Source organism: Cygnus olor, chromosome 1 (assembly GCF_009769625.2).
Source record: "Cygnus olor isolate bCygOlo1 chromosome 1, bCygOlo1.pri.v2, whole genome shotgun sequence".
Lineage (NCBI taxonomy): Eukaryota > Metazoa > Chordata > Aves > Anseriformes > Anatidae > Cygnus > Cygnus olor.
In genome coordinates, this window is record NC_049169.1 from 64,812,755 (window position 1) to 64,833,242 (window position 20,488).

Genomic DNA, 20,488 nt, shown 5'->3' on the forward strand with positions numbered 1-20,488 from the left:
GCCTTCGAGATGAATTCAGGAGAAGAAAATGGCAACAGTGGTTTTGAGTAAAATGGCAAATATAAATGGCAATAGAGAAATATATATATATATATTATTTTTTTCATGGCAGTAGTGGAAGACATTTTCTACAGCACAAAGATCCACAGACCTTGACTGAAAATCAAGCTGCAAGCAGATATTTTGGGAATGCTGCATCTACATGGAAGCGGCGGCAAGCTGTTGAGTCATTGTGAAAATCCTCGTCCAAGATAGAAGAAATAATGGGTTAGCTATATTCTGTGAAGAAATAAGAAAGGTTGATTCAAAGGCACAGTTGGCATTCAGCTTCACATCCTAGACAGCTCCTATATTAAAAAGTCCTTGGAAAGCTCTTTGAGCAGTGTTAGTGTGCTGCGGTGTTTGGATCAGTTGAGAAAAATGTACTCAAAGCTTTCTGAAAGCTATGTGAATGACTTGCTGAACTTTCCTGGGCACAATTATGTTACAAAAAGAAAACCAGATGGCAAAGACTGCTGAGTATAGAATTGCCATTTTCTTTATTTATTTTTGCAGGTACCTCCCAGTGCTCAGGGGAGAGAAGCCTCATACATATGTTGCTTCCGTTGCGTTTATTCGTGTATCAGGAGCATCAAAACTACAGATCAGCTGATGGCTGAAAGCATTCAGAAACGTGCTCCTTTTTGCAAGGAGTTCTTACTGCTGCTAACGACAATGCTGTACATGTGAATAAAAGTGGGTAGGAAGCCTCCCAGTTGTGTCTCTGGGTGAAGTGCCTATGATTTGCCCCACTGAGCTGGTGATATATGGAGACAAACGTTAGCTTTAATTAACTTGTTACCACAGCAAAACGAGCCTTTGTTGCCTCTGGTGTCTCTAAGGGCATGGCCTCACCGATGCCTGCAGACGAAGGGGAGAGGGCCAGGAACACCATTTGCACTGATCGTAACCAGGTGGAACATCTGCTTTTCATGCCAGTCACCCCGAGGGCCAGAGAGGGATTTTTTTAATTTTTATTTTTTTTGTTTGTAAAAGAAGGCAGACTGTATGTAGAGCTGCAGAGTGTGAATCAGCAGCTGAGGATGTGGTCACTGGCAGTGAATTGGTAGAAACCCATGTAGATGTTCCAAGATTAAAGGTATTTTTGTTCCAAAAATAAAGTCAGATGTTACCCTTAAAAAAAAAAAAAAGGCAAGAAATGGAGTCCACAAAGTAGAAAATGATTTTGATCTTAAGATCAAAATAATAAGATCTTATAATAATAATTAATAATCTCATAATAATAAGATCTTAAGATAAAAATAAAAATTTAGACTTATATGCAAACGCCTGATTTTATGCCCTTCTGTCAACCTGCCAGTTTTTACAAGCACTGCAAGTGTTGTAGTTCAAGCAAGCCAAACATCTTGATCTCTGTCAGTAGATGTTTTTGATGCAAATCCCATGTTTTAAAGACAATGACTGGCGAAAGCCTGGCTCCGTAATTGCAATACTGTAATGTGAATTACTCAAATGCCTTTAATCTCCGTGTGACTGGAAGCTGCTCTTTTTGACATGAACTGTGGCTGTTTTGAAAAATCTGTTGCAGTACACGATGCACAAACAATGTAAAAAGTGAGAGACTGCTTGCTTTTGACAGCTGGGTCTTACAAGGAGGCATACACGGAGTCAGCCTGTGCAGCATGACCTCTCGGGGCCAAGCGCGCTGTAGCAGCAAGACAACTGCCACGTGCTCTGAACTTGCCAGCAGTTTATGACTTTAATTGCACGGCTGTTATGGGTATAATGTTGATAACAAATATTTTATTATCTGAAAGTGTCTGCCTGTGTTTTGAGTGGTTAAGATGACCCGTGGATTACTGCCAAAGAGAAGCAGAGTAGAAAGGATTTCTTGCCCCGTTGTTGTGGAGGTTAGCAGTGCCAAAATCATAGCCTTCATCATATGTTCCTAAAAATGGCAGTGGATGCTCTTCTTCTCATGCCTTAGTTGGGTCCATTTCACCTTCTTTCCCTGAAATTCAAAATACCCTCCTCCATCTCTCCCCCTCCCCAGATCTAATCCTTCATGGCTCCTTAGTGCGACTTTGCAGAGACAGAAGAGAGGAAGGTGAGGAGGGACTAAGTTGCATGGTCAGAGAGGTGAGGATGGGCAGGAGAGGACTCCTCTACATTGCTCAGGCTACTGGGGCTGTCACCCCAGGCCAGGGATTACTGCTGTGCAGCTGAACCTGTGCCCCCATGGCTGGGCACCTTGTCCATTTGCTGGTTGTAGCCGTCCCGGGGACAAAAGGGCCATTTATCACCAGAGCTGGCTCCTGAACCTCCCTGCCTTCAGCATGGCAAATGCAGATAAGCAGTGGTTGGAGTCAGTTTATTCTAACATACGCTAGGTTGCAACTAGGGCATTTCTGGAGCTAATTTAGGAGCTTGGTCCCATAATTTTGAAGGGTAGCGCAACTAGCAGTGACGACAGAGACTATCTGACTCAAATCCAGCATTGCATCTCCATGTGTGTATTTCTGCTGAACTCACAGGGGGTAAGCAATATTTGCTAGATAATCTTGCGGCACAGGAATATCCCATGATTTAACTCGAGCAATGGAAAATTTTAGTGGCAGAGGCAAGATTTGAATTTTATCTTCCACAAAACAAGTTAGTGCCCCAGCCACTGCCTATCAGTTCCCTCCTTCCTGTATGAAATACTCCTCCTATAACTAGAAGGCATCAGCAGCAGGTGTTACCTGACACGTGAGTCTGCAGGTAAGACTGCATGAGTGCCCTGGGCTGTTACATCTGCTCGTTTTTCCTCTCTCTTCTTGTGTGTAGCACTCTGCCTTTTCCTTAGTCATACCCCATGTACTTCTGATGCTCCGCAGCGTGATGTCAGAATTTGCAAACTGATGGGCAGCAAAGCCATGCACCTTCACAAAGCAGTGAGTAAGAGATCTAACTGGAGGAAGAATGAAGTAATTCCTGTCTGCACAAGCTGCCTCCGACTTGTGATTTATGCCTGAAGGAGGTCAGCAATTGTATTTTGTGGAGTTCTGTGATAACCAGAAATGGGAAGGTTTGACGGGCTCCCTCTGCGACAACTGGTTTCCTAACTTCTTTTAACTCCAGGAGTGCTGTTCTGATCTTGATCTGAAGGCAAGGAGTTCACTGCCTATGGCTTTTATTGACTTAAATAAGTAACCAGAGAGAATCTCTCTTGATCAAGCTGTACGCTTGAATGATTTTTTTTCTTTTAATAGTTTCTTTGCCTCCCTGCCCTTGATTCATGACCTGCCCTAACCTTCGCTTAACCCCGTGGCCAGAAACCATCGGCTGTGTTTTTTCACTTCATCCTTCCCACATGTTTCTGTTTCAAGAGGTCAGTTTACACCTCATCTTCATGCTTTGTACCCTTGGTGTCTGGGGACCGCAGACGTGTGTGCGGTAGGCCAGGAGGTTGGCATTGCTTCCCTAGAGCGTGATGCAGCTCTGCCTCGGCCAGGTGACCAGGAGCTGGCTGCTATCGGGCTGCAGCCGTGAGACCATGCTGCCTGGGACATACAGCATGGCGTGGCAGCTTGTCCCCAGGATCTCCCAGGCCAGAAGCTGCAGCCTCACGGCCTGTGACACCTGGCCTCAGGCAGCAGGGTGAAAGCACTCGCAGCGCGCTGCGTTTGTGAGCGGGCTGTAGGCTGAATGAGAGCGACCGAGGCAGGATGTGGAGGTGAGGTTTGTGTTCAAGGCAGGAGGCTTGATGTATTTGCGTGTGAGAGACTGCAAATAGCTCCAAGTTGAGCTCCTGTGTCACATTCAGACAACTTCCCCAATATGTTTTGGACTACTATGTGTTCAAGGCACGTAATGGTAATATTTGGGGGTATTGGGCACTGCCCCTGCCTGCCTGTTCAGCCAGGAATAACACTGAGAAAGACCTCTAACCACAATGACATTCCTTGGGATGAGAGCAAGTTGAAAAAATCCAGCCAGAAGGGGAGAGGAGAAATAAGATCACCAAAGACAGAGTTAAAATGTCATGCCATGCTGGGGGGTTGCTGGAGAGTGGCAGTAATGAAGAACAAGATCCTGCCGATTTCTTCTTGCCCTGTACCTATAGCATCAGAGGAGGAGGATGGTGTCAGATCAGAAGGAAAAAGCTTCCTAAGCAATCCACCCTGTGGACCTGCTGCTTCCCGAGGCTGCCGAGCGAAAGCGTTCAGCCTGGCTACAAAAGGGCTGGCGAGCATCTGGGCGTTGGTAGCATTTGCAGCTATGTCAGCAGCAGTAGCAACAGCAGAGTACTCAAATCTCAACCTTCGGAGGGAAAGCTGATCACCTGAGAGGGTCAGGGGTTCCCTCCCCTCCTTTCACAAAGCCAGGTACCCTCACGGGCTGATTGAAACATCAGGTGCTGGCTGGGGCCAGAGGCATGTTGGCGGCTGGACGGATCTAATCTCTGAACAGACTGAGCAGCCCTGGTCACGCTCCTGCCCCAAGGCTGGTAGCTCCCTGGGTGCTTTTATCTCTGGCTGAGGGTTTCTGCTTTTTTATGTATTTATTTATTTTTAATTATATTTTTCTTTTGAGACAGGCTTCAAGCGCATTGTTCTGGCCGTCATAGCTGTTGGATGACATCTCCCATCACCATTTGCTGTTCCTGCAGCTCTCTTCGCTGGCTTTTAGCCTAAGTGCAGAAAAAGGCATAGCTGAGAAGAGGCAGACAGGCCCTTGGGCCTCGACCCAGGGCAAGAAATATCTTTGCCTTACTTCCTCTTGATGTATTTGTGCTACCCCTTACCTTCTCACCAGATAGCAGGCAGTTGGCATTTTCCAGTGGCATTATAGCAAATGATAGCTCTGGCTTTGTATTCCTCCTTAGCTGAGCTCTTAAAGGTTGTGATGGCCACCAGCTAGGTTATGAGCAGTAGCTTCTGTGGGCAAAGGGAGAGATTGGTGGGTGACTGGGCTGTCAGTAGTGGCTTCCCTCTAGCAGTGAGGGCTCAGTAACCTCAGCCATACGCCAGATCATGGAGTGAGGATAAAAACTGCAGCTTGGGTGAGCTCTGCACAAAGCCCCCATCACTGCCATGAACATGCCCGCCCTTCTGCCCTTCCACAGTGCCTCTGAGAACATCTCATTGCTCCTGGGGTCCCTCTTGGTGTGAAATCATACAAATCCAGGGAGGCTGGCCCTGATGCTGAGGAGGCAGGGGGGTGGCCAGCCCTTCTGGCAAGCGGCACCTGCATCAGTGCAACAGGGTTGCTTTCCTGGGAGGCTTTTGGTGTGAAAAAGTAGCTTTGAAAAACAACAGCATGCTTCAGGAAGTGATGGGAGCTAAATGCCCAGAACAGAGAAAAGCCAGGGGCTGGCTGGTGCATCTGTCTGATGGACTAACAGCAATAGAGTCTGGCCCAACATCTTCACCTGGACACTGGACAGGCTCTCCTAAGCCTTTGATTTTCCTGCTTTTATGTTTTTTTTGCCTTTTCCTATCCTAACCAGAACCAGTTTTGCAGAGAGGCTGGAGCAAAACCATTAAAGCTGATAGTCCTGGCATTCCCTCTTAGTAATACCTAAACGTTTGCTGAGGCATTTTAGTCCCTGCCTACTGCTTTTTTCCAGACATACTCTTGTTGACTTCAAGTAGCCGTCAAGAAAGGGTGCCAGCAGCCAGGCTGCTGTGTGGTGGTCATGGAGAGCTCGAGGTTGGGCTGAGCCTGTTGTAGACAGCCTTGGTCTGGTGCTTTTGAGACAGAGCAGTGGATGTAGCCATGGGGCTCAGCTCTCTGACTCTCAGGAGAATACTTGCCAGGCAATGTCTTGAATCCCGTGCTGGGGAGAAGACCATCTCTGTTCCCTCAGGCAGCAGTTGGCCTCAGCAGGTCTTCTGGTTGCAGGATGCTGAAGGACCTTTGTCTCGTCTCCTACTTTCTATCATTCCCTCCCTCCTCCTAGCAAGGAAAGCCAGGTTCACCTCCAGGGATACTCCATGGAAATCCCCAGGTGGAAAAGACAACCTTTCAGTGAAGAGCTGTAGCACCAGGAACTTTCTCTAAGGGGAGCATTTATCGTATTATTTTCTGAAATTCATTTCCTACCACGTCGGGGCATTAGCCTGCCAAAGTACAAATTACCCAGCAAGGAAAACGCTACCTCCAGATTAATTTCTAGCTGTTTTGTCTCTTCTGCGTTTGGCTGATGTAAGCATTAGGTAAATATTTGTACAACACAGAGAATTGCCCCCCTTCCTTCTCTTTTCCAAGGGCCAGAGAAATGTCAGCTGTTGGCACTCGTATCCAACCAAGTTTCTGTGTTTGCTCCGAGGTGGGCTCCTTGCCAGTCGTGCGTAGGAGCTCGAGCGCAGACAAGCCCAGGACTCACTGTGGAGGACCAGCCCAAAAGGCAGGCTGTGGTGGCCAGCATCCTGTTTCCAGCTGAGGCCGATTCCTGGCATTTCACGTTGAGCTTATTCCACAGATCAGCGAAGTTCTGCATTTAAAAACAAAATTAAATAATCTCTCCCCTCTGCAAAAAAGAAAGAACTGCTTCTCTAGGTGTCTTTTTCCCTCAATGAGTCTCCAACAGTGAACTCACTGTTTTATTCATGTTGTTTTTTTTTTTTTCCAGTTTTATTTATTTCCTGTCTGATCTAGCCAAGCCCACTCTTCTGGCTCTCTCCTCTGAAGAACGTGTGCCCCTGTCTCCCAAGAGTAAAATGAGCCTTTGAAGCAGTGAGCACTGAAGTTTATGTCAGCTCTAAAGACTGTTCCAGCCCCATTGCAAGTGGGACTGTACGTCCAACTGCAGGACATTTGGAAACAGTGGTTTCTGCCTCGTTACTCTGAACGAGGTGGAAGCTCTCACGTACTATTTTATGTGGAGACATAGAAATCTCCTCCTTTCCCATGACAGGCAATCTCTGAAGCATGAGATATGCTTAGCTGCATTAATCAGTAGATTACTCACCCAGACTCCCAGACTGTTTGACTGAAAATCCTTATGCGGAAGATCAAAATTGATATTCGTATGTTTCGTCTTTGACTAACCCTGTAAGTTCAGAATCTGCTGGCGGGAAGACCTAGATCAGAAATTTGTGGCTAAACAGCATCTAACAGGGCCTGAACGAAAACCACACATCTAAGCCAACGCTCGTGCCAGAAGAGCAGGGCGCTTGAGTTGCCTCTGAGCCTTGTCTCTTCAGTGGCATCTCTGACTACTTACTTTCACATTTTCCACAATTCTTGCACTTTCTTTTCATTAACTGTCGCATTTTTTTCCACACAACATAGGGGGCAGGATCAACATCTTTGCTTTCTACTCACCTCTGTCAGACACTGCAGCACCCAGCTTCAGGAACAAGCTACCAGTGTTTTGCAACTCTGTTTGTAGGTGCAATAATAGGCCAATTGCTTAACACAGCTGGGGCGGGGAAGCTGTCAAGGGGTTATTCGTGACCTCTAGTTCCTGGGGTTGTTTTGGGTTTTCCTTGGTCTCAACTGAGCTGATCTAAATCATGTCACTTATAAATGCACCCTGCTCTGCTCTACGGTATGTGGATTTTGAGCTGCTCTGCTACCAGCCTGGGAGAAGCAAGTGCTGGTGGAGGTTTGGGCACTTGTGCTCTTCACAGTTAAGCTATCATGTGGTGTGGGCACAGCGCTGAACTGCTGGCAGGTTGGTCAGTTGCTGACTCGATGCCAAAATGTTTAGTAGCTCCAAAAACCACACGGCGTGAGCCACCGTAACACTGCTGGGAGGCACGAGCTGTGCTCACCAGCACCATCTGTTAGTGGTATGGATGGTGATTATGGAGAGCTGCAAGGTTATACATACTGCATCTGTTCATCTTTGTCCCTCGGGAGAGCAAGGAGGCCAAGAGTTGCAGAAGGATCCAAAAACCAGATCCTGTCTCAAGTAGACTGGGAGGGTAATAAAGCTGACTTCACTTAAATAGTGATGCATCAGTGCTAGTACTTTAGGTGTTACAGGTGAATGTCCTATCAGGTTTGGTCTTTGTGGTCATTCAGTATTTCCTTCAAGAAAAGAAGATTGATAAATTTTATTGTTCAAAAAGCTGCATAATCAGAATAATATTCTTTTGATGGTTGAACTAATTAGGAATCTGGTTATTGTCTTATTTTTCTTCGGGATTCTTAGTTTAAACAATTGGCCATCTTTAGTTTGACCAGTGGGATTATCTGAAGGATCTACAAAGAGGTTCCCAGTCCTGTGATGATTAATAAAATCTCTGAAATACGTTTTAGAACTATGACAAATCTTTAATACAACAAATTAATAAGAACAAGGGAAAAGCTTTTGAGGAAGACAAAGGTGATTTCTTTTTCTCTCTGTGTCGGTCTGCCAACTCATTGTCACATGAACTTCTGGTCTCTTCTGGGTGATTCAAGAGTGTTGGAGGTCTCTCATTCCCAAGAGAGACCAACCACTTTATTCTGGTTACTGCTGCAGCTTCTTTTCTTAGCCTGTACTCTGACATCTCTTTGTTTCCTCTGTGCAGGATATGAAAACTGGAGGGAACTGGCTAAGGCTCTGGCAGGCACAAACGTACCGGGTGGGGACCCAAGCCTCCCATTTTACTATCGTCAGAAGATGGGACACCAGGTGAGGAGACTCGGGATGTCTTCTGAACATTTGGGAGGAAAAGCCTTCCTTTCTCATGTTGGCCCCACGAGACAGCTCTCTCTACATGAAGAAAAGAGAGCATGCCAGAGAGCAAAATCTGAGCTGACTCACAGCAGTGCGGGTGTACAAAGACTCCACTGTAGTCAATTGAGTTATTTTAGACATACTCAGCTGCAGTGGTGATGTGAAGCTGGCTGGGTATGTGGCACAGGAAGAGATGGAAGCAGAAATGAAAGGTCAGGAGAGAGGTTGTAGTACTCCAGCGAAGTACATCTTGTTGCTGTTGTCTGAAGGAAGTGTTGGAAGAACTATTGCTTGGACCCTTTGAAATGAGGTTGGGCAAAAACAAAACAAAACAAAACAAAAAAAAAGTGATAACGACCTAAGTTTTAGCTCTGTGCTAGCAGCCATTATGAAGTGCTGATATTCCTTCCCTTCAACGGCTCACTCTGGAAAGTTGGTGTCAAGAAAGCCAAGGAGCATTTCCACTCCTCTGTGTCTCCAATAGCCAGCCTCTTCTTTGGAACAATTATGGGAACTTGCTTCTTTTCTCACATGTTCTTGCAAACAGACTCAGGCCCTCTTGTGTAGGTGTCAATACCTGGTCACTTGTCAGGTTACTTTGATTTTCCTCTACTTGTATTTCAGAACCAGGAGCATCAAAGAGGTGGGAGGAATAAGTCGAATTATGCAGCTGTGGACAACCCTGTCCCATGGATGCCAGAGGTTTGTGCTTTTCTCCAGCCTTTTGCACAAGGGAGCTGTAGTTAGAGACCTGTGGGATGGGAAGGGAGGGACCTCTGCCTGGAAATGCATTTGCTTCGCTAACAGTCCATTCCCTTTCGCTCCCTCCTGGCTTAATGACACTTACAGACCCAAGTAATCATCTGGAAAGACAGGAGTGTCCAGATTCCTGATAATTAGGTGTCTTTCCCAGCCATCAAGGCATCAAGCACCTGCCCATAATTCCATGAGAGCAGGCAGTCTGCTGTCCCCAAAAGGTGAGGTTTATTCAGATCTGGGAGTGCACAGGACCAAGTATTCAATAAGCAAACACATGACTGTGGCACGCAGAGGCTATGCTACGCTCATATTCTGGCATTTGCTTGTTACCCAACCCCTGCTCACTGTACACAGAGGTCTCTCCACTTCACTGACACTTCTGATGAACGGAGACCTTCTCTGGTGACCCTTGAAGACTGGGGCAAATGTTCCCTTTGTTTCTTTCACGCCTCATTTATTCTTTCCTCTGCTGTCCCCTTATCTTGCCATTCCTCTTCAGATAAGGGAGCAATGCAGCCTGACGATAATGAGAGGGACACCAGCCAGGGGGCATTTGGCTAATGGAGTCAGCTCCCTAAATTCCTCGAGGTGATTAGAGACCGGCACCAATTAGAAGGTGCTGCCTCCCGGACAAGTGGCCCACGGAGAGCTCACTCGGGGCCAAGGCTGCTGCAGCACACAGGGCTGACACGGTGCATTTACTGCTCCCTCATCCCACAGCACCGGGTGCTACAGGCTCAGCTTGGCATCCCCATAGCTTCTCACAGGCTTTGCCTGTTGGCTCTGATTTCCACCTCCTGGTGATTTCTCAAAAGCCTGTTAGCCTTGAAATCTGCCAGCTGTGGTGTGCAATGAGCCATTACTGGGTTAGAAATGCAGCCAGTGGGGTGAGCAGCATGGCTTGGGAGAAGGTGGGTGCTGTGCACAGCAGTGTGCTTTGCTCCCTGCTTAGCACCAGGCAGCAGGCCTGGGTGCCAGCTTGGTGCTCTGCCCCAGGGGAAGGGGCAGGACTTGGGGTGGGATGTGCCTGCGAAGGTGCCTCCTGCCTGGTCCCACACTGCTCCCTGTTGGGGAGGAGAGCCCTGCCAGGTAGAGGGCTGTTGCTTCAGGCTGGGAAGCAAAGCACACATGACTGATTTGGGGATTTGTGGGTGCCTGCGTCCCCAGCTGTGCCCTGTGTCAGGTGGTGTGCAGCAGGGACGCTGCAAGAAGACTTTTGAGTCCCAGGGCGTACAGGCACCAGGCTGGGGAGTGGGTTTGGTTGGCCTTGCTCCACTCCCTCCCTGCCTGCACATAGAGGCCAGGAATTTACTGGTGCCAGCTGCATGAGGTGGAGAGGGATCCACAGACATGGCTCTGTGTGGAGCTGTCTGCCTAACCGCCAGATGAAATTTCTTCTGATCCGGGGATTAAGTTTTCCTGTAACTCTGCCCAAATTAATTACCTGGGGTCTATGATCCCATTGTGCCCTCCCAGCAGCATCTCTAAGCACTTAATTGCATCCTGGTTCCTGGGGTGAGGGCAGGCGGTTTGCCTCCCACAGGTCATGGAGCTGGGCTTCGTTTGAACAGAGGTATGTTCTTGACAAACATGAATAATTAACAGGGTTGCAGAGAGCGCTGACAGCCAGCATGACCAAAGAAGGACAGGTTTCAGTTTTCCTCTTTTGGTGTCAGGAGATGAAATGGGTGCTTTGAATCTTCAGATTTGGATAATGTGGTGGGGACATGTACATGTAGGAAACGCCTAAAAATGTTATATGCTCATGTGGGGGAAAGCAGGGTTCAGTCTTGCTCCCGGGCTCCTCGAGGTGCCAGTGCATGATACCTATCCCCGCAGCCATCACCAGGGCAAACCTGCACCGTGGGACCACGGATGTCACCATTTTTTTGTACCACTGTAGGGATAGGGAAATTTTCAGAAATGCTCCCAGTTAGCCTCAATAGCACCAGTGCTTAACGAAGCCAAAGCATTGTCCCAGGGCATCCTCCTCCCCCAACACCTTTCCTAAGGGGCAGCATCCTTTCCTTACAGGACTGAAAGACAAAGCTGTCGCTGCCCACGTCCCTCCCTCGGCTGCTCACAACCATCAGGTGTCAGGGCTGGGAGGGACAGGGGGTCTCTGTTGCTGCCTTATCTTGACGGATTCCCACAAGTGGCTGCAGAGCTTGCAGCAGAGTCCAGCTGCTCGCTGCTGAACGTCCCCCAGCTGGGGGAGCTGGCCTGGGCAGGAGGAGGGACAGCGGCTGCCCTGCACAGACAGAAGAGGCTTATGAACTCAGCTTTGGGAATTTGGGTTCGCAGCACAACGTCGCCTTTCTTCCCTGGCTTGGGCCCTCTCCGTGCCGCATTTATCATCCCCGGCGCTGCGCACTCCTGGGGTTGCACGCGGCTGATTTGCCTCTGAGATGCCAAGGCTGGCCAGGATTAAATTAGGAAAGACCTCTCTTCTCCATCCTGTCCCAGCATGTCATTGCTGCTGCAACCCTCCCAGCTTTGCTGCCTGCCACGGCACCAGCCTCTGCTCCTTCCCTGGGGCTCCTGGCGCTACTTGCTCCGTGCCCATGACACTGTGCTCAGGAGGGCATTGCCCTGTCCAGACCTCTTGGGGAAGAACAGCTCCCGGGGGCGTGCTCGTGGTGCACGTGCGCTGTGCCAACAGTGCCCTTGGTGCATGACCCATGGCCGTTTTGGATCCCAGCTGGGTTCTTGCAACACTGCTGTGTTAACAGGGTGGAGATAAGCGACCAGGAGGTGGGGTTGGAAGGGAGGAACCCGAGTGGCAGGAGGAGCCTCTGGATGGGAAAGCACAGACCGCGTAATGCCAGCTCCCGTTTATGGCCCAGCCCCTGGGCTTCTATTCTTGGTGCTGGCCAAGCAAGTCTACCCAAAATTTCCAAAGCAGATGCTTTTGAGGGGAGAAGGACAACTTAACTTGTTATTTACCAGGTCGTAACTTTCAAACCCTTTGAAAATTAGATGCAAGCTGGGAAATCAAACTCAGAAAAAGTCCATCAACGTTTCTCAGGAGCTCTGTGCATGGATTGTGAATGACGGTGTCATTTATTGCTGCAATCTGCAACAAACACCCCAAGCAGATTATTTTCTGCGTGTTCCAGAGGGGACCCAAATAGCAAACAGAGGAATTTCTCAGCTGCCTGCACTGGGCAGCCATGAGGCGAGCTGGAGGGACAGAGGTGATAGAGTTTCAAAACAGCTGCTGCACTCATGACTCTTGGGGGCCTAAAATTAAAGCGTAGCTCAGTTTTCACTTCCAGAGCAGCGTTTGGGGCAGCCAGCACATATCTGTCAATAACATTCTTCTTTTCCCCTTCAGAGGAAGCAGAGGAAAGTAGGCTGCTGCAGCGCAGGAGAAAAAAAATGATTTAGAAAAGACTGAAACTACATCCCTGCCCCTGGCAGGGGTTGGAACTAAGTGATCTTTAAGGTCCCTTCCAACCCGAAACATTCTATGATTATATACATGCAAGAAATGCTTATTATTTACCGGTTAATTATTTCTAATTGTTGCGAGTACAGGAAAGCAAAGCAATCACATTAGTTCCTGCTAGAAAGTCCTTGTAGGTGTCTTGTAAAGACATTGGAGGTGGGGATGTCAGGCTAGAAATCTGTTACAGCACTGACAGAGCGCTTAGCACAGGGGTGTCTGCCTTACCTTTTACTAGGCTGCCCACTGCCAAAACTCTACAGTAAAGTATTGCATTAGGATGGGACTGGTCCAATCTTCCCCTGTGAAGGAGCAGGTCTGGGCACTCTTTTGGGAATTCCCTCGTACAGATCTGCTTTGGTGTTTGAACAACCCCTTTCCAAAGCTAGCTTAGCTCCCTTACAGCCCTGAGTCTCGGGAGCATCTCCCGGGTGTCTTTGCCAGGAAGGCAGTGCAGCACCAGCCTGTCCACGGTGTGGGAGTGTTGTGCTGCATTTGATAGAGATCTGAGGCTGCTATCTGCAGTGTGCAAACAGTTCTCTCAGAAGAAAAAACAGCATCTCTTGTGGATAGCAACAGAGCGACTGCTGCAGGACTCGATTACTGGCAGTGACTAGCGGTGGGAGCCCAGTTTGTTCACCTCAGTGTATGTTCCACAAGAAATAGCAATTTTTATTTGATTTGGGGGAGAAAACAGTGTAAGACCCTTGGGTATGAACCTGGATGTCGCCAAGGTGCATGGGAGTGACCAGCAATTAGGTTCCAACTTGGTGTCACGCCTGCAGTGATTGATTTGTATCGCAGCTCCCTGCAGAGCCCCAAGTTTCTCTTGGCTACAGCCATTGCCCCGAGCCTTCTGTGCAGTTCCTCTCTCATTCTGTGCAGCATCACTTGGGGAAATTACATCTGCTTTGTCTCTCTGCTTTTTCTCTTGCCCGACAGGCAGAGTGTGGGCTGAGGGATGTCAGCAGAGGAGGAAAGCAGAGGGCAGTGGGGAACAAAAGGGACATCCAGACATCAGCCAAGCCCCGGCAGTGCAGACACCAGCGAGAGCAGGCTGACAAGAGACCACTCGAGAGCAGCAGTGGTTATGAATGTGTTTTGCCTGGCACGCAGAGATGATTTTCACGTGCATGACTAAAGCCCACAGCTCGCAAAGAGCATTACTGCATAAGCTGGGGCCGGGCCAAGTCTGCTCCACGTCCTTCCTTCAAGCCCCAGTTTATTACAAAACGAAACCCCAACCTGCTATCCTGGGAAAAATAACTCCGTGAAATGGCTTCTCTGCCAGAAGTGCACAGAGGGGCTAGATCCTCCTCCACCACACTGTTGCAGCCCTGCTCGAGAGACTTCCCTGACCAAAACTAGAAATTTGCTGCCATCTGTAGACATTTGGGTGCTATTCAGATGTTTCCAAGCCCTGCTCGCAGAGCCTTGGCTGGGCTCTGTAGCTCCTTATATAGGCAAGACAGCTGTGCAAAACCTCCCCAGTCCCAAGGCAACCTATTCCTTTCTTCAGCATTTCCCCATCTAAGGTTGCCTGTACAGTTTCCAGCTTATTTATTCTCCGCTTTCAGATGCCAACTCTGCAAGGAAGGTTTCAGCATCCCGCTCCACTGGTTGCACACAGAGAGCCTGGGCTGTCCTGGGAGGCAGCCAGCCCTTCCTTTATGGATGGCTGTGACAAAATAAAGCCTATTCCTCGAGGAGCACGCATCTGCAATCCCACAGCAGCCACCAGGCTTTTCCCAGCAGAGCTGTACTGCAGGTCTCTGTCAGGCACAGAAAGCCTCTCCCCATGGGGCTGGTGGGGTAGCGGGGACAGCCACCCCTGCACACCCTCCTCTGCTGTCTGAACCCCTGCTCTCCTCAGCATTTCTGTGTCTCTGTGGGCACGCAGAGGCCACGCTGTCCATGTGCTCTTGCTCCTTACCCTGCTAATACCTCCGTCTGCCAGAGCAGTTGCTTTTCCCCACTGTCCTCCCTGAGCTTCACCTCACAGACAGACTTCGAGGAGATCTGCCATCTCCCCTCCTGAGGGTGTCCGTTCTTCCATGGGTCAGGAAAACAGCCCTGAAATGGTGGGGGAGCCCAGAATACCTTCGTGGAGGACGTAAGACCCTAGAGTCTCCCTGCTTGGATCATTATGGCTGCTGCCATGCCACAACATATCCCAGACCTCATAGCACTGGTCTCTGCTTTAACACCTCTGTGATGGCTCCAAATGAAGTGAGCCCCAGCCATTTAACTGAGCTCTCCCTAGCGTCGTCGCAGCTCCCTGGAGCTGTTCAGACTGTCACCTGGCCTGGCCCCAAACCCGCAGCTGCTTAGACACAGCAGCAGCAGCAGCATCTTTCTTCTCTCTCACAAGCTCTCCAGTGCTGGGGCAGGGGCTGAGGTCGGCAGGGCAGGGGAGGGAGGTGGGGGGGATGCAGGGGGATGGGGACACAGCAATTCGTGGTGCCCTGCTTCTGCCCCCCAGTTCCAGGGCCAGGCCAATCTGCACGTGTTCGAGGACTGGTGCGGCAGTTCCACCGAGCAGCTCAGGAAGAACCTCCACTTCCCCCTCTACCCCCACGTGAGTAAGACCCCAGCAGCCTCTGTCCAACGGTTCCCAGCTCTGCTTCCTATCTCGATCACCATCGCTCCCTTTGCGTCTTGTCCCAGTCCCTCTCCATCACCTTCTTTCTTACCACTCCTGGGGAAGCAAGAAGCTTTCACAGGGGTTCAGCGACCCTTGGGAAGGAGGCTCGTTTTGCCCCTACTGGCCTGCCAGACCTTGGACACAGCATGGAAGAGCCCTGCATTCGGTGCTCTCCCTCCAAGTGGCTGATGAATGCCAGGTCCCATTGCCAGCATCTCTCTGGCATCCCCCATGCAGCTCTTCCCTCTCCTGAGCAGCACCAGTTCCACTCTCATCTCACCTGCTCTTTCCCATTGCATCCATCACACACCATCCCCCTTCCTCCTTCCAAAAGAAACCTCATACTTCCCTCCGCCCACCTATTGCACGTTTTTTGTCCCCCACCATTTCACTCCCCTCTTGTTCCTATCACATCTAATTATTTTTTTTTCACCTTCCATTTCAGACACGAACTACAGTGAAGAAACTGGCAGTGTCCCCAAAATGGACCAACTACGGTCTCCGGATATTTGGCTACCTGCATCCTTTCACTGATGGTGAGGGCCCTGAGGTTACTGTGCTGCTGCTTGTGTCCCTTCTTGGTGCTGCACAGGGGTGCCCTCACCCACTGAGTGTGAGGCCCCTCACGTAGGCAGCCCAGCTGGCTGTGGCCCTGGCGTGGATGAAGCACGTCTGCCTCCATTGTAGGGTGGAAAGGAGTAGCACATAAGAAAACAGATTGGAAGTGATAGATAAAAAACAATGCTGTTGTGAATGCACAGCCCCATGACGTGTACGTAGGCGCGAGTGGCCTGTAAGCTTTTCTTCCCTCCCTCACATGCACAGGACTGTACGTGACATTGTTCATGTTCCTACTGCTCCCCGGGTGCATGAGTACTGTCTGACACCATCTGACATCTGTGTCACCCAGCTACGTGCTTCTGCCCAGAGCAGCACGCTAACACTCGCCCCTTTCTCCTGGTCCTATGGCCCTCGACTGCCATCCCTGTAGCCTGGCCAGCACAGCCAGACACAAACATCTCTGTCTCCCTTCATGGCTCCACGTGCACATTCCTCCATTCAGACGTGGCTTTTCACACAAAACATTTGCTCTGGGAACAAAAACAAGGGTGACCTTGCATAGACTTCTTAGCTTTCCAGGTTAGGTGTCAGGTGAAGCCAATGCAGGAGGGACAGGGAACCAGCTGCACCTGTAAGTGATGTTTGGTTTTTAATCACAGCAGAGCTAGAGAATTCAGAAAGGTCAAAAGAGGAGAGGTTAATGTCCAAAGGCTAAGTCTGGTATCACCAGAAAAAAAAGGGTAAAGAGAGCATTTTAGAGGAGCATATTCCATTCTGTGTACAAGCCCTTACCCCAGAGCCCTGCTTACTCCCTCTGTCTCTTGACAGGGGAGTTTCAGTTTGCCATTGCTGCGGATGACAACGCTGAGTTCTGGTTGAGTCCAGATGAAAAGACCTCTGGTCTCCAGCTGCTGGCCAGCGTAGGCAAGGTACTGTGCACGCTGCATGGCTTCTTCCATAAAGGCTTGAATGTTTCTGTGGTGATGGATGCCTTCCTGTCTTACATGCTACCTTGAACTAGCCAAATTTCTTTTCCTGCCCTGCTACAGGAACCACTGCCACAGTTGCCAGACAAATAGGTCGCGACGTAACCTAAGCCAGTTACATGTTGGCACTGCAGCTGGCAGCCCCAGGTTCATGATTACAGACCTGAAATCTGTTCACAGGTTGTGGATCTCACAGACTATTTACCAGGAGGAGCAGCTCAATTTTCCCTATTTATTGCTCCATCACAGTAACCAGGGAAGAAATTCCTCTTAATTACAGCGTTTTCTGTCTCTTCACAGACAGGGAAGGAGTGGACAGCACCAGGGGAGTTTGGAAAATTTCGGAGCCAGCAGTCAAAGGTGGTGAGGTGAGTGAGCAGAGTCCCTCACTCCCAGCCACCTTTGCACATGGCCAGGAAATCACAAGGAAAGGGGAAAACAACACAGACTTGTTCTGAAGAATTTAGCAATGTGGAAAAAGGAAATGCTCTGGGATATCGCCAAAGCTGAAGTGACACTTCCATACCTGTGCCAGTTGCTTTGCTGATTCACTGCAGAAAGGCAACACGGAACTTTTCTTCCCTAGAGGTAGCAGCCATCAGCAAATTCAGACTTCTTTTTATGAACTGTACCCTAAGCTTCCTGCCTTGGAACTGGCCAGGTTTCCCAGAAGCCAAAACCCAGCAGATGAGACAGAAAGGGAGTTATTCAGAGTTACCTGAGAAGGGTCTGAAGTCCTCCAGGTGCACAAGGGAAGTTACCTATCTAGCTGTCGGCATCTGGATTTTCTTGGCAGCCCTATCCCTGCTCACCCTGAGAATTAGATTGTTTCGTGGGCGTGGTTGCTCTCCGCTCATTGTCTGCTGACAAGCTAAGAAATGTTCCTTAATGCTGTTGGTGACAGACATGTTGTTCTTCACAGGTTGTCAGCTGCGGGCAGGTACTACTTTGAGGTGCTGCACAAGCAGGATGACAAAGGAACAGACCATGTGGAAGTAGCAGTGAGTCTATGAAAACGGCCATGCTGTATGCAAATGGCAATGGTGTATTCGTCCCCTCAGAGCTTGGGAATAAAGTTTGTAATGATTTCCTTCCTTCTCAGGCCCCAGCTCCTCTTTGCGGGAGATGTATTTAATCCGTTCCAGAGTCCTTACCTACTTCTATGTGGGATAATCGTGGCTGTGTCAGGACCATTTTCTCTGTTTGTTTGGGATGGTTTTGCTCTCTCTCTGGTCTCTATTGCAACTCTTTGTCCTTTCCTGCTTTGAACGAGTCCTGGGGGATCTCAGCTCATTGCCAGTCTTTTGCTGTTGGGTAGGTTGTCATAGTAAGAAGGAGAAAGCTGTGAGCCCATCTGGTGGAAAAACAAAACAAAACAAAACTGGTGCTTATTCCTTTTGTCTAGGCTTGGCTAAATGTATAAACACCTTGTTTCAATGTGTTTCTCTGTTCCAGTGGAGACTGAATGACCCAGATGTGAAGTTCAAAGTCATTGACTCCCAATACCTCTCCCTTTTTGCTAGTAAGTATCTTCACCACAGGTCTCCTTGAGCACCTCCCCATTCTTCCAAAACTTATCATCAGTGTTTCACTGTGAATCACAGTATAGCCAGCCAAATACCATGTATATAGATCACTACAAGAAAGAAGTGGAGACAAGTTAGGAGAGAGAACTCTGGACGTGAGCATGTGACTCGTTATTAAATACAGGAGAATTGGAAGAAGGATTGGAACATTATTTTAGAGAAATCTAGAGTCAGGAAGGAAGGAAAGAGAAGAGAGTCTGCAAGGTTGAAGGAAACTGAGGTGTGAGAGAGGGTATCACAGGGTGGAGGTTGCCTGCCTGTTGTGCAGAAAGCTAGGAGAACATGGAGCCCACAACATGGGAGCGATGGGGTTGCTCTGGCAGCTAGCTGGACATGGCTAGGGTGAGGGGGCTGCTGGTGCACTTTCAGCAGATTTCACTGAGGATCTGGGACACAATGGGATACGTCTAGTGGTATCAGACGTTGCAGCTTTTTTCTGTGCCCCCTTCAGGTCTTTTCAAGTTTCTGCTGGATTGCAGCAAGAACATCAGCCCAGTCCCTCCTGTTTTAAAAACCCTTTTTAGCACATCAAGTGATGCCTTTATCAGTTAAGGAGCTCCTCAGTCCTGCCTTCCCTTATCTAGCTTTGTCAGCATCACTTTCCCCTGCCAACATTCCCCCTTTCCATATCTACCACTGTTGCCTTCCAACATTTCTGTGGTGGTGTTTTTTTTCCTATGCTAACACTTTTGCCTATGGGAGACTCCCTGATGTAATCCAGACGTCTGTTTGCAGTGTCTTAGATTACAGCCTGCTGCTGCATTTTTGTAACCTACCATTTGGCAAGGACTAGGTCTTCAGTCATGTCTTCTGTTCCCTTTCTTTTTTCTTCTGTTCTTTTCTGCTTATTAATTCCCTGTAGAAGAGGTGGCTCACAGCCCACAAGATCCTTTCATGGCTGGCACAGTGCTCCAGTCTCAGTCTTATCTTTATCTGGTACCTTCTGCCCATACAGTGTCTCCCTCTTCCACCCCAGACTTTGGCTGTATCACACATTATCTGGGGTTCCTGTGTTGTTCTCTACCCAAAAGTTGCTGACAGTAACCCCAGTGCCCTTGGCAGCATGTTGTCTTTCCTTCTAAGATATTTATTCAGTTCTGCTCATTTCAGAGCCAGATCAGAGGAGATATGTAATCCTTTGGCAGCAGCACTCAAGAAAAAACATAACCAATGCCCAGGCCTGAGTTTAAGCTTCCCATTGCTCCTGGCTTACTGTGGGCATCCATTCCCCTGCTGGAGCACCAGCCTCCTCAGCCACTGAAGGCCTTACCCCAGGGTCTAGCTCCTTTTCCAGCAGAGGAGAAGCTTCCCTTTTCTCAGGTTTCTCCTCCCATTCAACTTTTTTGTCTGCTTTTAAACGGAATTCAATGCCAGTAATTCAGATGTGTCCAGTAATTCCTGTCAGCCTGGGGTGCCTGCAGCACACCGCTGCTGGCATGTCCTCTCACATCACTGTGTTTATTTGCTGTCAGTGGATAGCTGTGTTCCCACCCCACAGCTTCTGCACTTCCAGCTTTCCCAGTCAAAGCCTTTCCCTCCCACAAGGAGCGATGAAGCTCCCAGTCAGCGCCATTTGGGCATTGCTGTGGTGCAATACCACTGGGAAAGGGCTGACGCTGGGGAAGGGTGCTGTTGGAGACAGGGGATGAGTTAGCCCTTCCTCCCCCTTCCGTTCTCTCTCTCTGGTTTCTAGACGAGACGCTGTTAAAGATGGATGAGGTCGGGCACATCCCGCAGACGCTGGCCAGCCACACGAGCCGGCCTGCCGACAGCGCGGGCGGCAAGGCACACCCCGCTGACATGTTGAAGCCTGACCCCCGGGACACTCTTTACAAAGGTAAGGCTTGC

At 49.2% G+C, this 20,488-nt stretch overlaps 1 protein-coding gene across 1 annotated transcript in view; it reads left to right on the forward strand.

Moving 5' to 3' along the window:
* B4GALNT3 (beta-1,4-N-acetyl-galactosaminyltransferase 3) overlaps positions 1 to 20,488 on the forward strand; it is a 60,391-nt gene that overhangs the window by 26,491 nt on the left and 13,412 nt on the right. Inside the window, exons 2-10 of the mRNA XM_040562176.1 lie at positions 8,508 to 8,611; positions 9,281 to 9,358; positions 15,346 to 15,441; positions 15,953 to 16,043; positions 16,897 to 16,997; positions 17,355 to 17,422; positions 17,977 to 18,055; positions 18,510 to 18,576; positions 20,334 to 20,477. Coding sequence (XP_040418110.1) covers positions 8,508 to 8,611; positions 9,281 to 9,358; positions 15,346 to 15,441; positions 15,953 to 16,043; positions 16,897 to 16,997; positions 17,355 to 17,422; positions 17,977 to 18,055; positions 18,510 to 18,576; positions 20,334 to 20,477 — 828 coding nt within the window. The remainder of the gene's footprint in view (positions 1 to 8,507; positions 8,612 to 9,280; positions 9,359 to 15,345; positions 15,442 to 15,952; positions 16,044 to 16,896; positions 16,998 to 17,354; positions 17,423 to 17,976; positions 18,056 to 18,509; positions 18,577 to 20,333; positions 20,478 to 20,488) is intronic.